Source organism: Penicillium vulpinum (genome assembly GCF_028829585.1).
Source record: "Penicillium vulpinum strain IBT 29486 chromosome Unknown utg000002l_segment0_segment0, whole genome shotgun sequence".
NCBI lineage: Eukaryota > Fungi > Ascomycota > Eurotiomycetes > Eurotiales > Aspergillaceae > Penicillium > Penicillium vulpinum.
In genome coordinates, this window is record NW_026643242.1 from 1,706,922 (window position 1) to 1,724,585 (window position 17,664).

Genomic DNA, 17,664 nt, shown 5'->3' on the forward strand with positions numbered 1-17,664 from the left:
TTAAACGGTCGGAAATTATACCCAGGTGATAATCCCAATATTTCAATATTTCAAAGTAACAAATGTCTAGGCCGTGCACGAGCATTTAGTCTCCATACACTCCGTACATAATATCAGTGAAATATGTGCATACATATAAGCTAAGACAACGCTAGGGGACCCAGCTCCATGACAGATGTGAGTACATATTACCTCACGAGCTCTGAGACTGCTTCATACTCCGTAGAGTGATTTTTTTTTCCAGCTTTGGGGGGATCTTTGGGAGGGTTTGGCTCCCAACTCCCCTATAAAGTAGTTAAATTGTACATGCATAAAGTTGATATTGATGTATCTGTGAGATATAGATCATAGATCCTGCGCTTGTGGCATAAGTTGATATCCCCACCGACCCATTTAGCACTATACCTAATTGAGTATCATCCTGAGAGTACTAAGGTTCCGGGGACTGTGAGATCAGCAGCAAAGTGTGGTTCTCTAGTGGACTCTTTGGAGATCATATGGCGTTGTGATTTGCAAGGTGCGTGCGCTGAATATGAAACGGGATTTTTATACAACTCTGCATTTGATTTTTGGTTGATTTGATCTGATTTGGTCTGATTTGGTTAATTTGAATAGAGAATAATAGAGTTTAGCTAGATTATCGATTTATATTGTGCCCCACGAAGAAAAGTGTGTTTCTTAATAGGCAAAAATATATCGGCCCGGTAGTTTACAGCCTTGTATTGGCTACCAAAAGTACTTGCATGATTTTTTTTCTTAATATTAATGGCCCTGCATCTACCTATATTGTACGGAGTACTAGTATTGTGGATATAAAGTGGCTGAAATTAGAATATGTACTGATTAAAAGTCCTGTTACTTTGTAGATTTTCTCATGTCTAATGGCAGCGAGAGCTTATTACCCCGAATCTCAATATAGCATATCAATATAATGGTGTTGACTTGGAGGTGAATTACATATATAACATATTACTCTACACGTTGTGCAAGGGTTCACTATATTCTAAAGAAGCAAAGAATCACTGGCTCCCATACTAGCCCGTGCCCGAAATGGTTATGATATTCGCCGATCTCAAGTGACGGGAGTAATTGAGTTGACGCCGGTGAATTTGGGGGCCAAAAATAACCCACGTACGAAGTAATCTACCAGCCCAACATCTGAATGGGGAAACGGTGGAGCCCGAATAAGAGAACCAAGGTGTTGGGAATTGGGTTTGATCTGTCACGCTGGCGCCACGATCATAGGCCCAACGGCGAGTTCAGCGTTACAACGCGCTTCTGATTGCCCACTTTCTTGTCTTTGCATGGACCACACCTTTCCTCTTTTGCTATGATTTTCCTTTTCTTGATATGGTTCCAATTTACGGGCTGCGGTTCCGCGGCTCTAACATCCAAATTGACACTCTAGAACACATGGAATATACACTAGCTTGCAATATGATCATATGTGTCTTTTTATTTTTCTGCAATCATACAAGGTATACGGAGTATATAGTCATAAATCGTCAACAGCCCCGACGATTGCATCATTCGGGATTGGTAGTCCTGGGTCGATCCGGGAAGCGCCTTGTCCCTTCTATGAGTAGTGTCATCCAAGACAAATGGGTATTCATGCAGTTGAGCCTTTTTGTTTTTGGGCCATCAATTCCTTCACCACTTTATCCACTCCTTCAACGACGACTCCCCACTCGGTCTCATGGACCCGAGTTTCAAAGGTCTCGAGGTTCTCATCCTGGCCCTTCTGGAAAGGGATCTCCCGCACCAGAATTGGTGTACCCATATCCACCTCAGAAATGACATCGTGCATCATAACACCGGTCTTATCAATTTGGCCCTCCAACCACGCAGCATGAGCACGTTCGATCGCATTCTAATGACCAGGGGAAAAGAGATATCAGCATATCATCCCAGCTAAAAAGGTACAATTCAAAAAAGGAGCTTTGTGACTTACAACGCCGTTGAACGCACCCGGCAGCGCGGGGTGCAAGTTGATGATTCTTGTCTTAGCAGCCTCCAGGGGCTCCAAGAACTGCGGCGAGAGAATGTGCATGAAGCCGAGACACACGACCAGCTCCGGCGTGTCGGCAAGGATCAGCTTTGCAAGATCAGCATCGTATTCCTCGCGCGCAAGCTGAACACCTTCCGGCGTCGCGGGGTGCTGCTTCTTGTACTTGACGAGATTATGGTATTCGGTTGGGATGTTGGCTTTGCTGGCGCGCTCAAGACCGAATGCGGTTTTGCGATTGGAGATCACGCGGACGATTGTTGCCTTTAACTGTCCTGCGGCCACTTTATCGATAACAGCTTGTAGATTTGTACCATTGCCAGATATGAGGACCGTGACGCGAATTGGGGCGGCCATGGTAGATTGTAGATTTATAGGTCTCTGGTGGGTTGTATGGCGGGGTTTTCGTGAAATTGCAGACTTCGGAGATGGAAAGGATAGAGTGCACGGTTGAAACTTTTTTTCGGCCGCGGTGGGGTCAATTGAGTACCCCCGTAGATATTGATACTGCAGATGCTACTCTCAAAGTTTAGAGAATAACGAAATAGCACAATCTCGCTGGCGCAAGCTAGCAATGGAGTTGGGGATATGGCCCAGGCGATTTTTTGGATTACCTAATTCAGCCGCGCGGGGCAACGGGCCTTCCAAGACTGTAGATGAGATATTACCTACATACTATGTAGGTATACGAGGACCATCAACGGCAATAATTATTATAACAAAAGTATCCAAGGCCGGCTGCATAGCTGCATGGGTGTTTTTACATGTATTTTAATATGTTAAACATTTCCTGGCTAGTTGGAGCCATGGAGTATGGCCAGCCACGGTGTAAATCTACGTAGTAGACCGAATAAAGACCTAGAATTGATAGACGTAAAGACTAACATTCTCGGGGTGAAAGTCCGAGTTATCTTCCAAGAGGGTTCCTTGTTTCGAGGCCCCGAGAGCAAATATTCAATAACCCAACATGATAAAAGCACCTAAAGTGGATGCACAGAAATGAAATGCAAAGGGGATATCCATGGGAAAAATCGTTAAAAGGTTCTAAGCACACGCTGCATGCTAAAGCTAAAAGGGAAGAAGAATTTAAAAGTCAGAGTTGGGAGTTGCTCACATGGGTGATATGACCATGCTTGCTAGGAGGTGGAAGGGATCAGACGGCTGTACCATCTGGAGCTGGAACTGGGGCAGGAGCAGGATTGGGTGCCGGGTTGTTAGTGTTGGAGTCGTTGCCTGTAGTTTCGTTGACGCCTTGACCTCGGCACAAAGGACACGAGTTTCTCCCGGTGGTTAACCACTACAACATATAGTCAGCAACCGAACATAATGATAGATGGACAAGATAACAAACCTGGTCTATGCAGTCCTTGTGGAAGACATGTTTGCATTTATTCAGCTCTCGAACTTCCTCGGCCACCTCATAATCACTCAAGCAGATCAAGCAGCGCTCGCCGTCTTGGATTTGAATGGCGCCAGCGCCTTCGACGGCTTCGGCGACCAATGAGCCTGCATACTCCACAAGACGGAACAGTCCGCCGGCGGAGTTGATGTCGGTTTGAGAAGCGACAGGGGGTTTGGCTGGACCCAACAGTGATGAAAGTAGGATCATATCCTCGTAAGTTGGGTTCTGTTCGAGAAGTGTTAGCAACCAGGTTCCTGATGAAGGTCAGTAGGGCATTCTTACATCAGTAAAAAGGCTTGGTGTCGTCAAAGCTGGGTGGTTTTCAGAGAGGTTGGTTCCAACAACATAGATTAGCCAACTTCGACCTCCGCTTGGTGGGGGTTGATCGGGCTCAACCATGCCATTACGTCGAACAGCACCAGATCCGAGGGCCCGATGACGAGCATACTCAGAATCGCTTCGGCGTCGCTGACGGGCGGTATTGAATGTCATAGGCTCTTCCAAAGTTTCCGCCGTCGGTTGCATTGCCCGATCTTCATGGAGATTGGGTAGGATATCTGGAGGAATTGCTGAAGCAGAGGATGGTCTACGGCTTGGGGTAGAAGTGCCGGAGGACAAAGCAGACACCCCCTGTTCAGCTGGGGTTGATGGAGGCGGGTGCGGTCCCGGGGGGCTGTCAGAGAAACCAGAGGGGTGGTAGGACGGGAATGCAGCACGGGGCCCACTGTCAGACATTCTTCTAAAAGCATTGGGCACTGATGGGCGTGGGAATTCCGTGGCCCCGGCGGGGGCCTGTAGTCCTGCATGGCCTGGGTGCCGAGGAAGGTGTAATCTGGATCGCACGTCACCCCGCTGGGTAGGTTCACCAGTGGAATCTTGAGGCCGAGGGATAGTATTAGGTGGCAAAAATGGTAGGCCGAGCAGAGCATCTAGAGCGGGGCCCGGGCCTGCAGGCTGTTGCTGCTCAGGATTACCTCCATTTCCGGATGGGACGGATCGAACTCCAACGACGACCAGTGTGACTGTTCGTCCTTCACCTTCGGCAGGCTCATCAACATTCATACCATTGGTTTGGGTCCCACGGCCGCCGACACCATTCGCGCTCTGCCCTGAAGCGCCTGGGCCTGTGGGAGATTCTGAATTGGCAAATCGGAACACACGCAAGAAATTGACGGGATGTGAGGGTGCTTCAGTTGCACTATCGCTTGGCCCATCCCCTGTTGCACTTGGCTGAGTCTGCGCAGAAGTTGCGTGCTGCAAACTCTGGATGAAATTCTCCAAAGAGCCATCTAACCCATCATTACCCAATGCCTGGATATTAGGCAACGCAGGACCAGCAGTGCCAGATAGCTGAGCTGCAATTGCGGATGCGGCGAGCTGAAGAACCCTTGACAGAGGCGTTTGCTCTTCTCGTCGCAGTACTCTGGATGATCTCGCTCGGATGATCCCAGGCAATCGGCGCATCAAAGCAGGACTTGGCTCGGTAGGAGATGAATCAGTTATTGGCCTCCCGGACTGGATTGCTGGTTCTACAGAATCAAGTTCATGAGGCGGTTCACCGAAATCCAGACTCGTGTCCATGGCTCTATCATCAAATAAGGGATCTGACATTGGATATTCTGGGCTTTCGTGAGGCCGCAAATCCGAGTGTGGCTGACCGAACATGTGAGAAATGGGAGATGAGATCGAGTGACGCATGCGTTGTAGCCTGACACTGCGACGCCAGGAGGCTCTTGTGGGCTCGGGTATTTGAGATGGAGAGTCGATATATGGCGGGTTTGCTGGTGCATCTGGAATCCCAGCAGACTCCGCGCGGGGTGGAATAAAATATGGCGCGCGAGCAGATCGGCGCCGAGTGATTCCTCTGGGGCTGAGTGAGTTGAACGCACTAAACCGACCGGATGTGTGGGCAGTCTCAGATCTTGGGATGGGCATAGGAACTAGGCCATATCGATGCGCATGTCCCTCTGCCGGGGTCTCTTCTTGACTATTGAGAAGTCCGCGAATCACTGAATTGGGAAGAAGCCTAGATCCTAGCCTTGACATGGTCGATTGTCTTCGTGCTGCCATTCGAGCAAATGCCGCAGTGCGGTATTCGCGAGGTGGAAGTTCATACTCAGGTCCGTCCTCCTCCTCGATGCTCCGCATGGGTTGCGAACCCCCGGCGGAGAACCGGCTTGGCTGGTCGGATGCCATATCTTGATCGCTCCTGCTGTGTGTGTTCATGTCTGTCCGGGGTGAAAAACTACCCTCTCCGTTGTGTTCGGCCGCCTGTCTATGATTCATATCTTCATCCCTTGTGTTAGGGCCGCCACGCTGTATCGGGAAAGGTGCAAGGTGTGCCGGGTAGCCAGTGTTGGATGGATCACGTTGCGTAGAAGCGGACTGTCCCATAGTAATAAAGTTGTGGCCGTTGGGAATAATGCAGAGAGTGTCAACGACTGTTCATTGCCACGCGAGGAACATATGGCTAGTGGTGGCGACCGTATCGATCTTGGGTTGAACCTAGGAGATGGATATCGGGTGCAAAAGGGTTTAGAGTGATGTATGAAACAGATGTTGATTTCTTGCTCAAGCTGACAGGGTGGATGCAGTTGATTCTCGGGAATGGTTCTGAAGAGGCCGTGTGTGTCGGGCTTTTGGAACAAAGGAGTGGAGAGCGGACAGGGAGTTAGCGGTTATCGGGTTATTTGCGATAGGTACAAAACGCGTAAGACAATTTCACTGCCCAATACGAGCAACAGCGGCCAGAGGTCTCAAGTTTCAAACTGTCTTAACGTATCCAGGCACAGCCCACTCCGAGTGGTATAACCGCCGACCCTTGAATCTCGGGGAGCTATGGTAACAACGCTCAGAGAAGAACAGCCAGCGACTGGCAAACGCGAAACGGAGGTAAAAGATCGCCGGGCAAAAATGAAAAGGGGCAAATAGAGGAAAAGGGAGGAGTAGAGGAGTCATATCAAAGCAAGCAATTGATAGAGGACGATAAGTGATGATGTTTGCCTTCTTTGCTTCGACTCGGGTGCCTGAGGCACAATATATTCATTCCGTCATCTTCCACGACCCGTTTCTCTGACAAATGCGCGAACACCAATTCGCGCAATCACAGCCTAGGCTCTAGTACAGACTGCTACGGCTCTTGCCTTTTTTGGTGGCGCATGGAATACGCCCCCTTTTGAGCATATGGCTGCGCCGTCTTCTTCGGTTTTTTCTCTACCACTACCGTCTTGGCTCCAGCCGCCCGGCACTCGCGTATCTCAATATGACCGCCGGAAACGCAAGAAGAGTGTGGGGTGGAGTGAAAGCGATCTGGATGGCGAAGAAACAACTGATATCGCCTCGGCTACGGAATCCGAGCCCGCTGGTGCTCCATTGATATTGACGCCGAATGAATCCCATCAATACCGAATCGCGGGTTTCCCATTCAACCAAGAATTGCCCCAAGGCCATTTCCCTCATAAGCCAGAAAAGGATGAGAAAATCAGAAGAGAGACTACCGCACGCCACCTCAAAGACTTGGCAGCATTATCACCTCCAATCTACCCTCCTCAGTCGGCCCAGCAAGGCAACATTCGCTTCCAACATCTGGGTGCATTGACTGCCATTTTACATCGATGCATGCTCCAAGGTGATTATGTTCGAGCCGGACGAGCTTGGGGTTTGATCTTGCGCGAAGACTACAGAGGCTTTCGAATGGACGTCCGCAACGAAGCAAGGTGGGGCATTGGCGCTGAAATCTTGCTGCGGCGTGACCAACAGGAAACTACAGCCAATCCTGATACAAAGGTGTCGAATGCAATGGATAGCACACCCATAAATTTTACCGCCAAGGGCTTTGCTACAGCCAAGGAATATTATGAACGACTCATTCTCAACCATCCGTTCATGAAATCTTCACCACAGTCTATTTCCTCCTTGCACTTCTATCCTGCAATGTTTGGGCTTTGGGTGTATAGCACCCAGCAAGAAAGCAAGGCGACTAGGAAAGATATTGTTCTTCGCCAAGAAGAAGACTCTGATGAGTTTTCTGAGGATGAAAATTCAGAGTTTGAATTTGGTCATCGTGGGAAATCACGAGACAAGACAGGTGCTGCCATCACAGCAACTAGGGCACGGGAGTTGGAACAGGCGCAGCAGATTGCTACACGTATGGACCAGCTTCTAGGGTCTCCTCCATACTCTGACTCGCCTGAATTGCTGGAGCTCAGAGGCATGATCTCTTTGTGGATCGGTGATCTGTTGCTGTCTTCGCTGTCATTACCGGTTGGCTTTGAAGCAGATGACAACCCCGACCGGATGCTTATGGATGAAACCCCAGGCTCTCTCGAAGCGAGACTTGAACACAGGCTTGCAACTGAAAAGAGAGCAGCCGAGATCCAAAAATCGATCGAGCTCTTCGAGAAGGCCAAGAAACGAGGCAGGAGTGTCGCATACAATCTGGAGAGTCTTCATATTGATGATGACTCTGCTGATTGAGGTTCTGGCTGAGATGGTTTTGATGTTCATATACCGTGGAGTTTCTCGTGTAAACTTTTATTTAATATACCCCTAATAGATTGCATCTTATTTATAACTGAAGATCTCTCTTTCAGTATAGTAGAATTCGTTGTATAAGTTGTACAAGATACGAGTTACACCTTCATGTAGCCTTAGGTGGTTGTGGCATTCACAATGTAGCCAAGCAAGCAAGTTCAAGGTTGTTGGCATTTATGCCGGGAGATCACCGCCGCTCTAAGCCCCAATTACCGTCGATGAGGCTTGAAGACGTTTGAAATGGTCGACACGTGACCACGCGGTGATATCGCGTTTGCCCCGACAACCTTACCATAGACTGATCCTCATCGTCTTTCAGTGTCATCAAAAAAAAAAAAAAACAATTTTCTTTATTCCGCCTAACATAGCTAGCCACCAAAATTATCATGGGGGTTGGCGATTATGTCCACTCTAAAGAAGGTGGCCAGGCTCGTGGAACCCCCGACCAAGCCATCCAGTCGCGCCAGCAACGCGCGGAACAAGCCAGAGTTGAGGTACCAATCACCCAGCTAGTCGATCCAAATGTTCCGGGTGTCAATGGTAGAGGTGGCTCGCTAGAATTACATGGTGCATCTCAATTCCCAAATCAGCCCCACAATCTTCCTACGCATGAGATGCAGCGAGACAGAGATGTGTTTGACACAGATGTGGAGGCGATTGATGATTCAACTGTGGCAGGGACTAGCGTCTACGGATTTGATGACAACAAAGCTCAGCCATCGTCAAGTACCAATGCTGTCTACACCGTCCCCGATCCAAAATCGATGTACCAGCCCCGGCCTTCACGGCATAATTACGGGACTAACTGGTATGAAGGCCTGGGCGACCAAGCCATGAAGAAGGCCGGCTTTGATTCCGATGATTTTGATAGCTTTGGAAGCCCAATGACTTCGTCTCTTGGCGGGGATGGCGGGGATAACGAAAAGCCCGACGAAGCACACAACTGGCATGTGTCGCACAAACCACGTACAACCGAGGAGCCATTGAGCAAGCGACTGGAGAATTTCTGGTCCGCCAGCAGAAAGAGAACTTCTTCGCGGCAGCCTGTCACTATAGACTCTGACCCTGAGCCTCAGACTCAACCACAACCTAAGTCTAAGCCGCGGAAATTGGGCCAAATGCTTCCTCCTACTGGGCCCAGGAAGATACTTCTCCCTCACAGCTCGTCGGTAACACCCAGGACACGCTTCAGTCCACCAAAGCCCTCACTTCTTGAACAGCTTGACCAAAAACTCGATGGATCACCTACTCGTCACAACTCTCAACCTCCACCAGATGTTGGCCGGCCACTCAGCATTGCATCGTTTCAAGATCATACTGACAGTGACGGCGGAAGCGATGATGGCATGGACCACACCATACGCGCAGATGGACGACGGGAAAGCAGCGGGCATTCAATCAACGCTTTTGATATGACCAGTCTAACCGATTTAGACGCCGACCACACCATGCTGGATCCGTTTTTTATGCATGATTCCCATGATTCCCATGAATTGCATGAGCCGTCGCATCGTAGCCGTCGCAACACTGTCATCCATTCTAGAAAGCGATCACTTGAAGCGGACTACCCCCCAGAAGTGCTTTTCCAAAAATCTTTCTCCGAGCTGCAAGCTGAACCCTTTGACAAATCCCCCACCCCCCCTCCACCTGTTATAAAATCGCCCTCCTTGCCACCAAACCCACCTTTTGTTCCAGATACGGAGGAGCCCAGAAACGCCGTCTCTCATATGTTGGCTCTGGCGGACGAAGAACGCCAGACTTGTTTATCACACATGTCAATGGATGAGTGGGAAGACTGCGGAGACCAAATAATCGACCGTTTCACCCATCTCCTCTCAGAAATGAAGAACCTACGACGTGCCCGCCGCCGCACAGCTGCTGTGTTTGAAGGCGAAGTCAAGCGCCGCCATGACCAAGTTGAAACACAAAATTCGGAGTTGACGAATAAATTGACCGAGATGAGAACCGGCGGTGCAGAGGTTCTGCGTGGACGCCAATCATAAGTGAGAAATAGCCTTGCTCGTCATGGCTTGTCGTTGACCCTTATTTTGCTTGAAATGATTGTGTTATGCCCTAAACTACCCACCACAGGGCTTGATTTATGCATGTTCAATACCCCCTTTACCTTTCACGCTTTTAACTATTTCTTAGCTATTCTTTCTCTGGGGTACTGCGTGGGGGCTTATCGAGTTCACATTGATATGTCGATCTGAAGAGTTGATTCTTTTGCCAAAATGATGTATGATATGGACAATGCGTAGCTTGCCCGCCAAAGTTATGCTATTTAACTCAAGGTGTATTCGCCCAAATGAAATGAAATACCAGATATAATAACGCCATCGATCCACGATGCAAGAATACCCCATCTCTCAATACAATCAACGAGGAGATGAAATGAAAACCAAAAAAAACCGTAATCCGACGTTAAGTAACTTATCGAGACTCGGCACCTGGTTTATAAAGCACAGCAGCGAGTCTCTTATAGTCTTCTAGTAGAACAGTTATGTCCCCAATCCGGAGATCGCGCGCATCCTGTGTGTCAAGGAACCGCTGGATCGGAGGATCAATTTTCAATGAAGAGGTGGGCGATGGGCTAACCAGGCCACTAGTACTGTCTACCGAGGCAGGTGATGGCTTGAACCTGTCCAGTCCGGATGGAGATACAGACCTGCCGCTAGGAGTTTCTGGTGCGGTGCGGCCAAAGTTCTTCATCATACCCGGGATGTGGTTTAAAGGATTGAGTGTGTTGCCAAAGTTTCGCATTGATTCTAACGGAGTAGGTGCGCTGACGGCTGAATTTGATGCAAAGTCTTCACGTAGTGATGTCGTGATGGACTTTTTACCGCTCTCCTGGGTTCGGGTGCTGTCCACACTTCGGTCTCGAGAGGTAGGGCCACCGCTGGAGAGGTCCATGAGTCTTGAACTACTGCGCGGGGGTGTGCTTTCATCCACGGAAACGGAGTTGATTGCTTCGAGCTCCCCTTGGGTCAGGTTTTGGTTGGCGGCAGACGCTGGCTGCAAGGTCACTAGACGGCGAGCTTCGGCAAGTGTCTTTGGCAGTATTGGTCCGCTACCATCGGGGCCGGGTCCTTGGATGTTTTGCATTTCCTTCAGACGACCAAACAGAAAATTGAAACTGCTGTCCAATGTAGCACCAATGTTCTTCAAGCTTTGGTCGGCAGTGGTGCGCACAGCATCATTTGCAGCCCCGAGGACTTTAGAAGGCGGTTGGAAAAGGTTGCTGAGGCGTCGTTGCTGTGGTGTGGCAGAGGGGCGAGGCTTGGGTAACGTAGAGGAGACGGGTTCTTTGATTTCTGGCTTTGACAATTCTGGCGATGCAGATACAGTCGTCACAGCCGAGGTTGTAGTCTCCTTGGTGGGCCGGAAGGGATCAATATGGTCTGCGGATGGTGTTGTCGTCTCACTAGGGGGCTTGAGAGGGCCATCTTGCAGCTCATCTGCACGCAGTGTAGAAAGATCGACGTTTTCCAAAAAGCTTATCGCGGCCTCTAGGTTGGTCAAGCAGTATGCTGTTTCTCCGTCAATTTTGTTTGAAGACCTGAAACGCTGAATGAAAACCAAGTTGCTGACAATATTGATCCCTTCAGGAGGGCAAGTCACAAGTGAATAGATTAATGTGGGTAGAATCTCGTCTGCAGAAGAGGAAGATGGTAAGAGTTTAGTAAGAGCATCGACGATGGCCTTGTGCGCTGCTGCCAGCTGCTGAAGCTTCCCAAGGGGATATTTGTAATCGTTCATCTTCGCGAGATACTCTCGGGCTTGACAAAGGAATTCGTTCGCCTCGTCCTGTTTCTGCTCATCGATTGCTTCAAGGTCTATATCGATCCCAAGGTCCTTAAGATTAATGCCGACCAGCAGCAAAGCTGCAGTCTTGGAACGCAACTTTTCATCTCGCACATCATCCAATGTACTCTTGTGCCTCCAGAGTTTATCATAAACCAGCTCGCAGACCCTCCGTTCGGCAGCCTCTTCTAATGCACTTCGTTTGTTTTCAAGGGCTCTACGAGCTTTTCGCCTTTCAGCTACTTCGGACGCTGTCAACATTTGGCGACCTGAAGCCCCTTGTCTGACATCATCTTGGGAGCGTTTGCTGCTCAGTTTCGACAGTGCGCTGCCCCGTATAGCTTTTGTAGGAACCTGAGGCGAAAGATCCCGATTGATACGAGTTATGAGAGCAGATATATGAGTGGCAATGTGGGACTCGGCGCGGCTGTAGAAAACTTGGAAGAGCTCAGAGATCTTCTCGATGGTGGGAGGCGAGTTATGTACTCTGGCGCTGAGGGAATTCACAAAGCTATTGGGGCAATGGATGTCAGAAAAAAACGTTGAAGCATGTACGCCAATACGACCACACTTACCGATCTGCCAGGCTGATTAGTTCGATTGGTAGCTCCTCCGAAGGGTCTTGTACGCTTCGCGAAAGCACAAAGCCATCATCTGTCTGGGCATCGCCTGCGGTGCCAGAGTCTGCGGAGTCTCGTCTTTCAAATACGTCAGGTCCATTTTCCTGCCCCTCGTTATGGACAGGTGACGGCAGCGGTGTTGTTTTGGAATCTTGCTCAAGCGTGGGGGATTTCATGTCCGAGCCCTCCATTCTGGTGAATGACCGTGCTGAATGTAAATGAGGCTGAGTGCTAGTATTTCCAGAGGGGCCAGACATTTTAGAGCCAGGGGCGATGGGGTCCTACAAGGCACTAATTGCGTGTCTCCGCTCACAGATGCAGCTGATAGGTCTGTGCCGATCCGCGTCCGAGAACCCCCCCAGTTCTAGCCTGAGCCTGTTATCAAGTAAAGCGATCGGAAGTACTCCGTACTCCGTACCAAACACGAAGTATATTGTAGCTAATCAGAAGCAGTGCATTAATTTCCTGATCATTTTAGAAGACACCAAAGCTGACGAGTAATTGAATTCACGCGATATCGCGTCACGTCACGGGGGTACTCATCACGTGCCGATCGCTCTCCGCACTGCGTCACTGGATAAATGACTCGCCGATAACCGCGATAGACTCACGTCTCCTTGATATTGATCCTCATCATCACCTCCATCATGCTTCGAAAACAATCATGTTTTACACTCAGCATCCATAGCCTATTATTATCGGCTGCAGTATTATCAGGTGCTGCCTCCGCCTCAGGCTATTATCCACCCTCTCAACAAGTTCCCATCATCCCGCCCCAGATACCTTTGAATGGGGCCGGAGCTACACCAGACACCCATGAGTTTGTAAGATGTCTTACGCAAATTGTAACACCCTAGCTGACCCGTAATAACTGCTAATAGTCCCTGCGTCATATCTTCCACCGAGGTACCTATGAACAGCCCGACCTTCATGTTAGACTCGACGTCAATCCAGACACTCGCCTTCGAGCTGTATCCGAAGATGGCCACGAAGAAGAATATATTGCATCAGAGACGAATTTGCTTGCTTCATCCAATCCCCTCACAATACAACGGTTAGCTGACCGGCGACTCCCCGTGATTCAAGGTCACTTGGCAGCTGCGCGGTCTTCGGGATTTGCGGCTGCCTTGTCTCCATTAGAATGGGTTATGGACACGGTGCCTGGACCAAATATTACAGACAAGAAGACCGTCTTGACATTTGCACAAATGACTGCAAATGATTACATTGAGGATCCTGGAACAGGACAGTGGCACACTATCAATGGCAGATTCAACTATTCCGGGAGCTTCGGCTGGCAAAAGGATGGTTTGCGAGGACATATCTACTCCGATAAGACAAATGGCACTGTTGTCATTTCTCTGAAGGGTACTTCACCCGCACTTTTTGATGGTACCGGTACCACGACAAACGATAAAGTCAACGATAATCTATTCTTCAGTTGTTGCTGCGGCCAAGGAGGCTCGTACCTATGGAGACAATCCTGTGATTGTCAGAGTGCTACATTCACGGCAAATTTGACATGCATCGTCGAGTCTATGACTGACGAAAACCGTTATTACCAGGCAGCGATGGACCTATACTCTAACGTTACCGATATCTACCCGGATGCGAATATTTGGATGACCGGTCATTCGCTGGGTGGCGCAATGACAAGTCTGGTTGGATTGACGTTCGGGTTGCCTGTGGTTACTTTTGAGGCTGTCCCAGAAGCATTGCCCGCAGCTCGACTTGGCCTGCCAAGTCCGCCAGGCTATGACTCCCGATTTCCACAGTCGCGACAGTTCACTGGAGCCTATCACTTTGGACACACAGCAGACCCAATCTATATGGGGACCTGCAATGGAATCAACTCTGTTTGTACATGGGGTGGCTATGCGCTGGAGTCGGCATGTCACACCGGACAGATGTGCACGTATGACACCGTGGCAGACAAGGGCTGGCGTGTCGGTATTGGTACGCACAAGATTGAGAACGTGATATCTGATGTTATTTTGAAATACGACAGTGTTCCCTCGTGTGTCGCAGAGGAAGAATGCTTCGACTGTGAACTCTGGAAGTTCTTCCGAAGCAACGGCTCTGAGGCCACAACCACTACAACCACCAGCACTACCACATCTGCTACCAGAACTTCTACGTGCAAGACCCCCGGGTGGTGGGGCTGTCTGGATGAAAGCACTACCGCTACCACTACGACCACCACTACGACATCACTTACGAGCACTGCCACTACTACAACATGTATGACTCCTGGTTGGTTCGGGTGCAATGATCCTACCACAACAGCCACTCCAGCACCCATATTGACCACCACTTTGCCCACGGTGACTTCAACAACCACTTGTCACGACCCAGGGTGGTTTGGCTGTCGTGACGAAACGAGCACTGTAGCCACGACTACCGTTATTTCTGCCCTGCCCACTTCTATGACCTGTCATAGCCCGGGAAAGGTGTGGGGATGTTGGGATGAGTCCAGTGACACGCCTACGATCACATCGGCGCCTACTCCTACCAGCTAAACCCCATTCCTCCCCATGCATACTCTTGCAGCTACTCTTGGTAGCCCTTGATTTCAGTTGATCTGTAGGCTCTTGAGAAGCTTCAAGTGCTAGATATACCCACTCACTCTTATGATTTACTCAGGTATCAAATTGCTTTGATTCTCCCTTCCCTGCGATATACAAGACATGCGATTGGCGCATTGAGCGAGTTTTCTTTTTTTTTTTTGTTATTTTTTGAACGGCTCTTTGTTAGCACGATTTGAGATATTTTCGGTTATTTCCTGCACCAATTCCAAGGGAAGCACTATTCAGGCTCTTTGCCAAGGCACAGGTGGGATTCAGCCAGCTAATGCCTCGCGCAACATCTTGGAGGGACTGACCTTTGGGAGATTTTGGATTGCTCTCACACGAGAATTAGATGATTTCAATGAATTTCGTTGGATATGAGAATATATCTCCGGGGTCGGAAGCCGGGGCTTGCCGACCTCGGATTGTGCCGACAGAAGAGACACATTGAGTTGCCCAGGTGACATGGAAGTCGGATCTAACTGCTAAATTGGGAGAATGGCTTGACCTCCCCGGAATACCAAGTGTTTGTCGGTCTAGCCACAGTCCACTTACAAACCTATTTTTCCCTGCTCTAATCCCGGGGAGTGGACCCGATCGGATGACATCGGCCCGTTTGCGATTGGATATGGATCATTCTGCACAGTGGCATTTGCAGATATAGATTGTACATCAATATAGTACGTGTTATTGATATCGAGAGGCATTAGATTGTACTCCGTAGACAAGTGGATGATTTCCATATCAACATTCAGTGGGGCCATGGGATTTATTTGGACTTTTCCATGGCTCCCCCACAACGCCCTTTTTTTCCCCTATATAAACCACTAGTGCACCCAAGATTTTTCTCTCTCCATAGACAACCTCCGCCATCATGGGTCAAGATAACGAGCCTAGTAAGTTTTATACTCCAGCCCTAGAACACCCAGCTAATGCCCTCTCCTTCGCAGAAACCTACCGTTACAATGAGACTCCGGTCTACACGGCCTCCAATGGCTGTCCAGTATGCCAAGCTCACGTCCTCCTCAATCGCAAATTCTAACCATATATCTAGGTCATGGATCCTCAGGCTGCCCAGCGTATTGGCCCCAACGGCCCTCTTTTGATGCAGGATTTCCACCTGATCGATCTGCTGGCACACTTCGACCGTGAGCGCATTCCTGAGCGTGTGGTTCACGCCAAGGGTGCTGGTGCCTACGGCGAGTTTGAGGTCACTGATGATATTAGCGATCTCGTATGTACTACCTAGGCATTTTATATGATTCCGCAGGGAACACTAGGCTAATGATGTATAGACCATCATTGATATGCTCAAGGGTGTTGGCAAGAAAACCAAGATGCTCACTCGCTTCTCGACCGTCGGTGGTGAGAAGGGATCACCAGACAGTGCCCGTGATCCCCGCGGATTTGCCATGAAGTTCTACACTGAGGAGGGCAACTGGGATTGGGTGTTCAACAACACACCGGTTTTCTTCCTACGCGACCCTGCTAAATTCCCCGTCTTCATCCACACCCAGAAGCGTAATCCGCAGACAAACTTGAAGGATGCCACCATGTTCTGGGATTACCTCTCCACCCACCACGAGGCTGTCCACCAGGTGATGCACCTGTTTAGTGACCGCGGTACCCCATACTCCTACCGTCACATGAACGGCTATTCTGGCCACACATACAAGTGGATCAAGCCAGATGGCACCTTCAACTACGTCCAGATCCACTGCAAGACCGACCAGGGCAACAAAACCTTCACCAACGACGAGGCGACCAAGCTTTCCGCAGAAAACCCCGACTGGCACACCCAGGACCTATTTGAGGCCATTCAGCGCGGCGAGAACCCCTCCTGGACCTGTTACGTGCAAGTCCTGAGCCCCGAGCAGGCTGAGAAATTCCGCTGGAATGTCTTCGATCTGACCAAAGTCTGGCCCCAGAATGAGGTGCCGCTGCGCCGTTTTGGCCGCTTCACCCTAAACAAGAACCCAGAGAACTACTTCGCAGAGATCGAACAAGCCGCCTTCTCACCCTCCCACATGGTCCCCGGTGTCGAGCCCTCCGCCGACCCTGTCCTTCAGTCTCGTCTCTTCTCCTACCCCGACACGCACCGCCACCGCCTGGGCGGCAACTACGAGCAGATCCCCGTCAACTGCCCGCTCAAAGCCTTCAACCCCTCACACCGCGATGGCTACATGAACGTCAACGGCAACTACGGCGCCAACCCTAACTACCCTTCTACATTCCGTCCGCTCGCCCACAAGCCCGTCAAGGCTAGCCAGGAACACGAGAAGTGGTCCGGTGCTGTCATCGCCGAGCAGTATCCTGTGACCTCCGAGGACTATGTCCAGGCTAACGGCCTGTGGCAGGTCCTTGGCCGGACCTCCGGCCAGCAGGAGAACTTTGTTGGTAACATCTCCGGTCACCTGTGTGGCGCCGATGAGCGTGTTCGCAAGGCCACTTACGAGATGTTCCGTCGTGTTAACCCGGATCTTGGTGCTCGCATCCAGTCTGCCACAGAGGCTCATGTTACTGGTGCCCCGCCGGCGCGCTTGTAAGAGTGCTTTTCATTGCTTTTGTTTTCATACTAGAAATAATCGTGGATTCACTCCACATCACTGCATAGATATCTGAGCAACTCGAATACGATTTACGAATTATTGTATTACACCTTGATATCACCTTGGGGTTCTTAATATAGGAGCTTACTGGTTTCTTTGTAGATTCATAATTGAGCAGTGAGAT

General features: G+C 49.8%; 7 protein-coding genes across 7 annotated transcripts; 4 read left to right on the top strand and 3 right to left on the bottom strand.

Moving 5' to 3' along the window:
- Window positions 1-1,609: 1,609 nt before the first annotated feature.
- On the bottom strand, window positions 1,610-2,362 carry N7479_003713 (phosphoribosylglycinamide formyltransferase; the record flags this gene model as incomplete). Its single annotated transcript, XM_057251410.1, has 2 exons — window positions 1,610-1,870; window positions 1,952-2,362. The coding sequence occupies 2 exons, from the start codon at window positions 2,360-2,362 to the stop codon at window positions 1,610-1,612; spliced, it is 672 nt and encodes a 223-aa protein (XP_057110735.1).
- A 796-nt stretch (window positions 2,363-3,158) lies between these two features.
- On the bottom strand, window positions 3,159-5,801 carry N7479_003714 (RING-H2 finger protein; the record flags this gene model as incomplete). The annotated part of the gene is made up of 3 exons (XM_057251411.1): window positions 3,159-3,302; window positions 3,357-3,632; window positions 3,690-5,801. 3 exons carry the CDS (start codon window positions 5,799-5,801, stop codon window positions 3,159-3,161), a joined length of 2,532 nt encoding a protein of 843 aa, XP_057110736.1.
- A 789-nt stretch (window positions 5,802-6,590) lies between these two features.
- Window positions 6,591-7,883, top strand: N7479_003715 (uncharacterized protein; the record flags this gene model as incomplete). The annotated part of the gene is made up of 1 exon (XM_057251412.1): window positions 6,591-7,883. The coding sequence occupies one exon, from the start codon at window positions 6,591-6,593 to the stop codon at window positions 7,881-7,883; it is 1,293 nt and encodes a 430-aa protein (XP_057110737.1).
- A 443-nt stretch (window positions 7,884-8,326) lies between these two features.
- N7479_003716 (uncharacterized protein) lies at window positions 8,327-9,943 on the top strand (the record flags this gene model as incomplete). The annotated part of the gene is made up of 1 exon (XM_057251413.1): window positions 8,327-9,943. The coding sequence occupies one exon, from the start codon at window positions 8,327-8,329 to the stop codon at window positions 9,941-9,943; it is 1,617 nt and encodes a 538-aa protein (XP_057110738.1).
- A 430-nt stretch (window positions 9,944-10,373) lies between these two features.
- On the bottom strand, window positions 10,374-12,621 carry N7479_003717 (VPS9 domain-containing protein; the record flags this gene model as incomplete). Its single annotated transcript, XM_057251414.1, has 2 exons — window positions 10,374-12,255; window positions 12,320-12,621. 2 exons carry the CDS (start codon window positions 12,619-12,621, stop codon window positions 10,374-10,376), a joined length of 2,184 nt encoding a protein of 727 aa, XP_057110739.1.
- A 390-nt stretch (window positions 12,622-13,011) lies between these two features.
- atg15 (triglyceride lipase ATG15) lies at window positions 13,012-14,883 on the top strand (the record flags this gene model as incomplete). Its single annotated transcript, XM_057251415.1, has 2 exons — window positions 13,012-13,188; window positions 13,246-14,883. The coding sequence occupies 2 exons, from the start codon at window positions 13,012-13,014 to the stop codon at window positions 14,881-14,883; spliced, it is 1,815 nt and encodes a 604-aa protein (XP_057110740.1).
- Window positions 14,884-15,805: 922 nt separating this feature from the next.
- fgaCat (catalase easC) lies at window positions 15,806-17,477 on the top strand (the record flags this gene model as incomplete). The annotated part of the gene is made up of 4 exons (XM_057251416.1): window positions 15,806-15,827; window positions 15,882-15,934; window positions 15,986-16,165; window positions 16,227-17,477. The coding sequence occupies 4 exons, from the start codon at window positions 15,806-15,808 to the stop codon at window positions 17,475-17,477; spliced, it is 1,506 nt and encodes a 501-aa protein (XP_057110741.1).
- Window positions 17,478-17,664: the final 187 nt, after the last annotated feature.